General features: G+C 37.5%; 1 protein-coding gene across 2 annotated transcripts; it reads right to left on the bottom strand.

Moving 5' to 3' along the window:
• Positions 1-53: 53 nt before the first annotated feature.
• Positions 54-4192, bottom strand: LOC143561237 (DEAD-box ATP-dependent RNA helicase 24-like). Of its 2 annotated transcripts, XM_077049364.1 has the most exons (5): positions 3548-4192; positions 1556-2784; positions 1133-1172; positions 589-964; positions 54-342 (listed from the first exon to the last, which is right to left on the bottom strand). In XM_077049364.1, exons 1-5 carry the CDS (start codon positions 4134-4136, stop codon positions 291-293), a joined length of 2286 nt encoding a protein of 761 aa, XP_076905479.1. In that variant the 5' UTR covers positions 4137-4192; the 3' UTR covers positions 54-290. The 2 variants fall into 2 exon arrangements, with proteins under 2 accessions (XP_076905479.1, XP_076905480.1); XM_077049365.1 differs by lacking the exons at positions 54-342; positions 1133-1172 and having other exon boundaries at positions 727-964.
• Positions 4193-10376: the final 6184 nt, after the last annotated feature.

Here is a 10376-nt window from a genome sequence, read left to right on the forward strand (position 1 = left end):
GACAAACTCAAAGTTAGAAAACATGGATAAAGTATTAATTTTATCTGTCAAAATCAATGTGGTGATACTAAAAAAAAGTGAATTCATACTATTCTAAAGTATTTTGACAACTAACAAACTGTTACTCATAACTAATCCTGTCATAAATATGGCAAACTCCACTGTCAGATGAATATAAACTTAAAGTTGTAACTACATATGTGAAATCAAACATTTGTAAACAAAAAAATAACATGAGTCAGCAAATAAGATTTTGCGTAGCATACAAAGCCTTTCAGGCCACTCATGGTTCATCGGTCCCATCCAGAAGGCCGCCTCCTTTCTCTGGGACGATCTTTTGATCTGCATAAAATGCAAGCGGTTAATGGAACAGCTATAAGCCTCAGTGTAAAATATACTCCACAAGTAGCAATTTTGACACGTTCACTCATAATCGGTCAGTATTTTTATTGTAAGAAAAATAAAGTATGCCCAAAAATTCTGGAGCGTGGACTTGACCCGACCCATTTTGACCCATTGCCCAACCCACCTATCTAATGCAACCCCAAAAATATTAGCTAAACTGATAGTTAGAATCAAGAAAATCACCTATCAGAACTCCCATGGCTTCTATGTCCTGTGTTCTGACTAGAGGCATTGCCAGCTGGCATGTGAGTCAAACTTGGAGAACTGGTGGTCGTAGAGGGAGGACGTACATCTCCACCTATGGAACCACCCGAAACAAAACCAGGTAAAACCATTTTCTTGTTACTGTTGAGCAAACCTTGATTTTGAGAATTTGACGAAGCTGCAACAAAGCTGCTTTTGAACTGAGCCATAACTCCCGATCTAAGTGAATTAACAGCTGAACTACGACCACTTGATGAGGCAGCTTTGGGTTCTGAATTGTATCCTATCCCCAAGCCAAAGTCCACACCACGCACACCTCGATTGCCACCTCCCCTTCCTTTAGCCCTTTTCCCACCTGCACAAATATGAAAGAGATCAAAATGGTGGGAATGACCAAAACAGCAAAAAGCTCACTTCAAGAATAAGCTTAAATAACTTAGTAAATATATACAGTTATGCACGCAAATACAGTCTGGGAATATGGTAAAAAGTCAGAGCATAAAAAAATATCAAGAAAAAATACCTCCTTTTCTAGCGTCTCTCTTGGATCTAAACCTTCCATCCTGAAAATTTAAAGTAAAAAACATTACCGGCGATGAATATGAATTTTCAGGATGAACAAGTAATGTCACTGTTATGATATGTAATACATATCCAAATCATATTCAAGAATAAAGGAAAAACACATAAATAGTTCTTTGTATGATAATACATTGTACAATATGTGCATGTGAACAAACAAAAAATGCCTGATTACAATTTGTGAAAAAAAATCTATAAATTTTCTCCTTGTTTCAAAAGATGGTAATTGCTAGGTTTAGACAGTCAACATCTTTTTATTTTCTAAAAGCGGTAATTGCATTAAAGGATAATAGATCTCCTAAGCACATATGACATAAGCAAGTATACTTAAGAAAACAAAATCAATAACAAGAAAAAAAAATACCTTCATAGCAAGGTCCATAAGTTCCATCGACACATTTTGACCAGCTGCAATCAAACTGTTGACCAACTCTCCAGCAAAACGGGCCTCTTTATGTGTGATAAGAGTGTAAGCAGTCCCATCTTTATCACCAGCCCGACCTGTTCTCCCAATTCTATGCACATGCATGTCCATATCTCTAGCAATATCAAAATTAACCACTGACTTAATCGATTTAATGTCAAGACCACGCGCAGCAACATCAGTTGCAACAAGAACATGGTATATCCCACTTTTAAACTTCTGCAATGTCTCCATACGAGACGCCTGATCTTTATCACCATGAAGCGCAGCAACTTTAAACCCTTTTTGCAATAACTGACTTTCTATCTCATCAACCGTTGCCTTCTTTGACCCGAAAACCAACACATCGCCATTATCAATAAGTTCTGGAAGCTTTTCAAGCAGCCAATTCAACTTCTCGGAATCAGAAACAAGTACTTGAACTTCTTGAGAAATATCCTCATTAGCCATCCCAATCTCACCAACGGTAACTCTCACGGGATCAGTAAGTATTTCCCTTGCAAGCTTCTCAATTTTTCTAGGCATCGTCGCTGAAAAAAGCAATGTTTGGCGATCGGGCCGAATTTGACCTACAATTGATCTTATCTGCGGTTCAAATCCAAGATCAAACATTCTATCAGCCTCATCAAGAACCAAATAAGTAGCTCTTAACATATTCAACGCCTTCATCTTCAACATGTCTATTAACCTCCCAGGTGTAGCAATAACAATCTCACACCCCGACTTCAATTCTTTAAACTGCTCAAGTTTCGACATCCCACCATAAACCGCAGACACACGAATACCATACACTTTTGCAAATTTCTTCGCCTCTAAATATATTTGGTGCGCTAATTCTCTAGTAGGTGCACAAACTACTCCTATCGGCCCCTCCTCTTTAGCCAACTCCGGTTGATCCATAATATGAACTACCATCGGAAGAACAAACGCAGCCGTCTTACCCGAACCAGTTTTCGCGATGCCAATAATATCCCTCCCAGACAACACAATCGGCAAAGACTGACATTGTATAGAAGTAGGCTTTTCATAAGCTTGTTTCACAATCGCTTTCATTAACTCTACAGAGAATCCAGCTTCTGCAAATGTCTTTATCGGCCTTGGAACATCAAAGCCTGCAACACGAATCGCCAAACTATTTCGATACTCCGCAACCTCTTGCTCACTCATACCTGGTATAAAACATAATAATAAACAATGGTTATATTGAAACTAATATAAACAATATAAAGTAGGGGTGGCACTTGTGACCCATGGGTTGGATGGGTTGTATTAAAATGTATATAATGGGTCAACCTAAAAAAAGAAAATGATTGAAACGGGTCAAAACGGGTTGACATTTCTCGAGTTTTTTTTATGAAACAAGAAAAACGGAGAAAACTTTTTAGTATTTTTACTTTTTTAGTTATATTTCGAGTTATGATTTTTTAATTATTTTTTTTGAATTTTTTAATGAGGGGTTTTTGAAATGGGTTGAGATTTCAAAAACCCCTCATTAAAAAAATTCAAAAAAAATAATTAAAAAATCATAACTCAAAATATAAATCAAAAACTAAAAAAGCAAAAATTATTAAAAAGTTTCCTCCATTTTTCTTGATCCATAAAAAAAACTCGAGAAATGTCAACCCATTTTGACCCGTTTCAATCATTTTCTTTTTTCAGTTTGACCCATTCTGATTTCTGACCCATTGTATACATTTTAATACATCTCATTCAACCCAATGGGTCACATCTGCCACCCCTAATATAAAGTTATAAACATCGGGCTTGGATCAAATACAAATTACATTAACGTGTGAGAATCAAGTAGTGTAATTAACATAATGTAATTACACTATGCTGCATATATACTATGTTGCAGCCTGTATATATACTAGGTTGTATATATAATTACACTACTTGACTCTCATAATTATCACTGTAAGCATCTAATACCTGAAATGGATGACTTATCTTCATAAAAATCTTTATTAAACGGTTCGTAATCAATCGAACCATGATCCAACGCGGCAATCGGCTCAATCTTCCTCTTATCAACAACAATCGGATTATCATCCGAATCATACTCCAACAACCCAGCGTCCACCGCCTTAGCAGCCGCATACACCTCCTCATCCGAATTATACCCAGCGTGCAGCGCATCAGACGCCAACGTCAACGCAACATCCTTCTTCGCCCTCAAATAACTCTCCATGGGATCATCCTCCTCATCATCCCTATACTTCTCCTCCGCCTTCGGTTTCGGAGGCGGTGGGGCCCTCACCTCCTGATGAATGCCTTCCATGAAGGCGTCCAGCGGGTCGATTTCGCCATCGTCTGTTCCGGCTCCAGCGGTGGTGTTTTCGGCATCTACGACATCGTCGTATTCGATGTTGTCGAGGTCGGTGTCTTCGAAGTGGTCGTGGGAGCGAGAGGAGGATGATGGTGGGACGTAGAGGCGTTGGGGTTGTTGAGGCTGGTTGAAGGTGTAGGTGGATTGTTTGTTGATGTTGAAGCCTTCGAATCCGAACTTACGCTTGGACATTGGAATGAATTGAAACCCTAGGTTAGGTTATTGGATTGAAATTGGAAGATTGGGGATAAATATAAAGATATAAAGATAAACCCTACGTTAGGTCTGGTGGTGGTTTTGTGAAGGGGTTTTGGTGATTGGAGAGGTTTAATGTAATGTTTGGTGGTGAAGCGGTGGTGGTAGTCGGTGGTAAGGATGGAAAGTTTTTACAAGATTAATGATTTCAAGTGATTTGTTTTTCAAGTCAATAAAAATAAACGGTTTTAATTGGTTTTCGAGCGAGTGTTTACGGACGTTGGGTTTAGGTGAAGATTTTTTGTAGATCGAAAGACGAGTGTATTTTGAGTCAGTATTTCATTTGGGAGATTCGTTGGTCGTTTAAAAAGAAGTTTAGAGAAATTTTTCTTTGTGTCTATGTGATTTCAGGACGAGCGTACGTTGAGTTTCTTAAATGTAAAATGATTAGATTGACTCCATTTGGTTTTCAGGCGGAGCGGTTTGAGTTTCTCCGTCATCATGTTCGTCCAATAAAAAATTTAAATGTTTATTATGCCCTTTTATCACGTTCTTGTTGCGTTCCTATGGTTTTCACGAATTACATTCTACGTCTCCCCCTCTCTATCACCTCCACCTCCATCTCTAGCGCCATCACCGCCGCCTATTCCATCTCCATCTCCATCACCACGCATACAACCACACTTGTATGTGTGAAAAAACTTTACCTTACAATATGGCGGGAAATGACGGTGTTTTGAACCCGAGGAAGACAAATATGATCGACGGTGTCATGAATTTAGTTCAATTTTTAAGATTTTACACACCCAAATGAATTGCAAAGGTGGGTTTAGATTAACGTATTATCTTGAAGAGACAACCATAGCAAATTCGGCAATCTAAACAATACATCCTAGTGACAAAATTCTCATCCAGACAAAGGTGTTCTAACAAGTTACATTTTTCAAACTCCCTCCAAGTAATTCACCCCAAAAAGTTCCCAAATTCGAGTCGAGTTTATAAAAAAACCTAATGGAATTGGACATCCAAAGTTATCATCAATCATCATGACCATCTAAAATTAAACATAAGATAGCTTAATATTGTCCGGTGAAGACCCCAAAAACTCAATGGAACTTTCACATAATACATTAATTTAAAAATAATCCAAAAATGATTATGATATAGGGAAAGTGGAGTATTGAAATTGAGGGTGCCTTAATTATGAGATAGATGAATAGTTTTGAGCTGGTCTAAATCGGATAACGAATGAGGAGGTTAAAGAAGACGAAAATGCGGCGGCGCAGTGAGTGATAAGGAAGAAAGGTTATTGTCACAGCCCCCGACCCATATACCCCGGGAGGGGAGCCGTGAACATTAATTGGTGGTATCGGTGTTTATTAAATTATTTTGCAGCGGAAAATTTCATCAGAACCGTAGTTAGGAAAATGATCAGAGTTATATAAACATCATGATTATTATTATGATAAACCGGGAATTTAATCCCTTTTGATACAAACATAAGTTTTATAGGGTTAAACCCTAATTTACAAAACACGTTTCTTTATTCTGGTGACAAGCCACTTATTTAAGCTGGAAGCCCGCAGGCATCATTCCTTTGTCTCTAACAAGTCACCTGAAACATGTTTAAAATATTTGATCAGCAAGAAATACTGGTGAGTACATTCATTTGTAAATGACACATTTTACAGTTACAGCATTAAGATGTTTTTACATCTGCCTGCTTACAAATTACCGAAAGGTACTTGTCACTCGACCGTATCTATGATTGTGGTCATATTACTTATTGGCTAACATTTGTCCAATAAGTAACGTATAATAGCCCAGTAGGCAAGCCTTGTATACAAAACCCCACAATACCAGTAGTAACCATCCCGTAAGTCTACAGATACTTAATCACTGTAATGTATTTAAAATACTTTAAAAATATATTTGAAAACATTTAGACCATCTGCCATGAGTTTATTAGGTTTTGAAATTATCATGACAGTGTCGGAAAAACAGTTGTCTCACGTAAATGTGAGTGGTACAAAAACTCGAATGTCTCACCTTGCAAGTTTACAATTAAAGAACACCTCCTGATATTAAGCACCTAGGATAAACACAATGTAGTATAACTAGATTAGTGTAAAACCAATAATCATAACGATAATCACGAGATTAGAAACTTTACACGATGGCACAATGTCATACCTTAACAGGTAGAGCTTTTGGATTCGTGTATATAAGTTTCTTTCGATCGGATAGGATATCGCTACGACAACTCGGTATTATACCCTTAATTAATATTAATATATGCGTGTGAAAATAGAGAGAAAGAAATATTTTGAGCGGAGAATGAAGTCCTGTTGCCTTTCTATTTATAGTAAGTTTCGGACCCCATTGCGGTACACGATGGCCATAAATAGAAAGCCGTCGCGTACCGCAAAGCATCTTATAGCTTCGCTGAGTCAGGCCTAGGCCTGCTACGTGGCACGCCACGTGGCTATCACACTTCGCCCGAGCCCGAGCCCGTGCCCGTGCGCGTTCGGGTGCTTCGCACCCTCCGCTAGGACCACTGGGTGTGATATGTCTTATAAGAACATTAACATGGAAATTTTCTTTCTTATAAAGAGCTCACTAGTTTGTTAATCTAGCGATGTGGGACAAGAGTTTGCAAACCTGTTTATACTATGGTGGTTCCTTCTTCATTTCTTTCCTCCACCAATGTGGGATGGAATTTCCTTCACTTATTTCTTTACTTACATTTTATGGTTTGTTATAGTCCTCGAGATTTAGTTGGAATAAGTGTGGGTACTTCCGTTTCATTTCGGATTCCAATTCCCAAGTATATTCTGGTCCACATTTTGAATCCCACTTCACTTTGACCAGAACTATTTTTTTATGCTTGAGATTCTTGATCTTTCTATCTTCAATTTGCAAAGGTTTCTCATTGAATTTCAACTTTTCATTTACCTTTATATCTTGAAGGGGTACTTCTAGTGTTTTATCAGCTAAACATTTTCTTAAGTTACTTACATGAAATACATCATGTATACCTGACATTTCCTCTGGTAATTCTAGCTGATAGGCTACTGGTCCAATTCGTTTGAGAATTTGAAATGGTCCAACAAACCTTGGACTTAACTTTCCTCTCTTACTGAATCGGATTACTCCTTTCCATGGAGATACTTTCAGTAGCACTTTGTCTCCAACTTGAAATTCCAATGGTTTGCGTCGATGATCCGCATAACTTTTTTGACGATCTCACGCGGTCTTTAATCTTTCCTTAACTTGATTTATCTTATCAGTACTTTCTTGTATGATTTCAGGACCTGATAATTGTTTTCCTCCTATTTCTGCCCAACATACTGGTGTTCTACACCTTCGTCCATAAAGGGCTTCAAATGTGGCAGCATTAATACTTTTATGATAACTGTTATTATAGGAGAATTCCATTAGTGATAAATGGTCATCCCAATTTCCACTAAAATCTATTACACATGCTCTTAGCATGTCTTCCAATGTTTGTATGGTCCTTTTACTTTGACCATCAGTCTGTGGATGGTATGCTGTGCTCAAGTTTAATTTTGTTCCCATAGCTATTTGGAAACTTTTCCAAAAATGAGAAGTAAAACGGCTATCCCGATCCGATACAATGGATAATGGAACTCCATGTAATGAGACAACTTTGTCCACATACATCTTAGCTAATTGTTCCATTTTGAAAGTTTCCTTCATTGGTATAAAATGAGCTGATTTTGTTAATCTGTCCACAATCACCCAGATTGTGTCATTACCTCTTCTTGTGGTAAGTAATTTGGTAACAAAATCCATTGTTATTAATTCTCATTTCCATTCTGGCATTTCTAATTGTTGAAGTAATCCTGATGGCTTTTGATGTTCTGCTTTAACTTGTGAACAAGTTATGCATTTTGAAACATAACTAGTTATGTCCTTTTTCATTCCTATCCACCAATAGATTTTCTTCAAATCTTGATACATTTTATCTCTTTCAGGATGCATTGTGTATTTGGACTTATGGGATTCTTCGAGAATCTTTTCTCGTAATCCTCCTATAACTGGTATCCAGATCCTGTTCCCCATTCGGAGAATTTTATCATTTCCTTTGACAAGTAGATCAATGGTACCATTTATTTTCTCATCAGCAATATTATTTTCTTCTATTGCTTGTTTCTGAGCATTCTTTACTTCATCAATTAAATTGATTTAAAGTTCTAACCTTAGAACTCGCACTCTTTTAGGTTTCTCATGCTCTTTTCTGCTTAATGCATCGGCTACTATATTTGTCTTACCTTCACGGTATAAGATTTCACAATCATAGTCGCTAAGAATTTCCATCCAGCGTCTTTGCCTCATGTTAAGCTCCTTTTGCCCAAAGATATATTTTAAACTTTTATGATCTGTGAATACAGTAAACTTACTACCAAATAGATAGTGTCTCCAGATCTTTAGGGCAAAAATTATTGCTCCCAATTCTAAGTCACGTGTTGTGTAATTCTCTTCATGCTTCTTTAATTGTCTAGATGCGTAAGCAATAACTTTATTGCGTTGCATTAGTACGCATCCCAGTCCTGATTTAGAAGCATCACAACAAACTGTGAAATCTTTAGTTCCTTCTGGTAGTGCAAGTATTGGGGCATTTGTTAACTTTTGCTTCAAAGTTATAAAAGCTTCTTCTTGCTTAGGTCCCCATTCAAACTTGACATTCCTACACGTTAACTTGGTTAACGGAACTGCTATTTGGGAAAAAATTTGAATGAAGCGTTTATAATATCCTGCTAATCCCAAGAAACTTCGAATTTCTGTAGGAGTTTTAGGAATTTCCCAATTAGTAATAGCTTCTATTTTGGAAGGGTCCACGTGAATACCTTCATGGTTAATCAAGTGTCCTAGAAACTGTACTTCTTGTAACCAAAATTCACACTTTGAGAATTTAGCATAAAGCTTCTCTTTTCTCAATAGTGTCAAAAGTGTATGAAGATGTTTAACATCGACCCATCTTTCTTTTTGACAAACAGTACAGGTGCTCCCCAGGGTGATGAGCTAGGTCGTATAAAACCTTTTTCTAGCAATTCATCTAGTTGCTTCTTTAATTCTAACATTTCTGTTGGCGCTAATCGATATGGTGCTTTAGCAACTGGCGCTACTCTTGGTATTATATGAATTCTAAATTCAACTTCACGATCAGGTGGTTGTCCAGGTAAATCTTCTGGAAAGACATCAGGATATTCCGATACTACCTGAATTTCTTTTAGCTCTTTTCCTTTGGCGCTAATGATTAAAGAAATCATATATACTACGCCTTGTTTCTTTAGATAGTTTGCCGCTTTCATTATTGATATAAACTTTCTAGGCTTGAGCATCTTATCTCCTTGGATTGTAATAATTTCTCCTGTTGGTGAGCAAGTTTCAACAGAATTCGTATTACAGAGGATTCGAGCATGATTGGCTGCTAACCAGTTCATTCCTAATATAACATCGAATCCAGCCAGATTCATTGGGAGTAAATTTGCTTTAAACTGGTGGCCTAGTAAGTTTATATTTTCTTCTTGAAGTACTTCATGAATATGAATGGAATTTCCATCGGCCATTTTTACTGTGCAGACTTGATGGAGTTTGGTTAATGGTTGATTTAAGGCTTGGCAAAACTTCGAGTTTATAAAACTTTGGTTTGCTCTGGAATCAAACAATACTTTAGCGTAAACGTTATTGATAAGGAACCCACAATGACGTCCGGAATCATTGCTGCTTCTTGTGCAGTAAGCTGAAAGGCTCGTGCATTCTTCTTAGGTTCATCTGTGTTCTTTGCTTTGTTGTCAGGTACCTTTGTCAGCTTTGGACATTCTGGACGGATGTGGCCAGGTTCTCCGCAGTTGTAGAAAACACGACTTTACTTTCTTCTACATTCTTCATCCGTATGTCCAGCCATTTTGCAATAATTGCAATACTTGGTTTTCTTAAAAGCGCATCTCCCTGAATGCCTTTTTCTGCAAGTTCTACAGAAAGGATGAGCATAAGATTGCCCTGTTCCTTTCTTTCGAAATTCTTGGGAAATCTTTTGGGCTAAATCTTTCTTTTTATTTTCTTCCTGAGTTCGGACTAATCCTTCTGTCATGGTATTCGCTAGCTCGACTGTTTCTTCAATAGTCTGAGGTCTAGCTGACTTTACCATATCACGGATTTCACTTACTAATCCCCAAATATAACGAGAAATTAGTACTGATCTGACGAAGC

Source organism: Bidens hawaiensis, unplaced genomic scaffold, assembly GCF_021521415.1.
Source record: "Bidens hawaiensis isolate Kalapana, Puna unplaced genomic scaffold, B.hawaiensis_p1.1 tig00020643_1, whole genome shotgun sequence".
In the NCBI taxonomy this organism is placed as follows: domain Eukaryota; kingdom Viridiplantae; phylum Streptophyta; class Magnoliopsida; order Asterales; family Asteraceae; genus Bidens; species Bidens hawaiensis.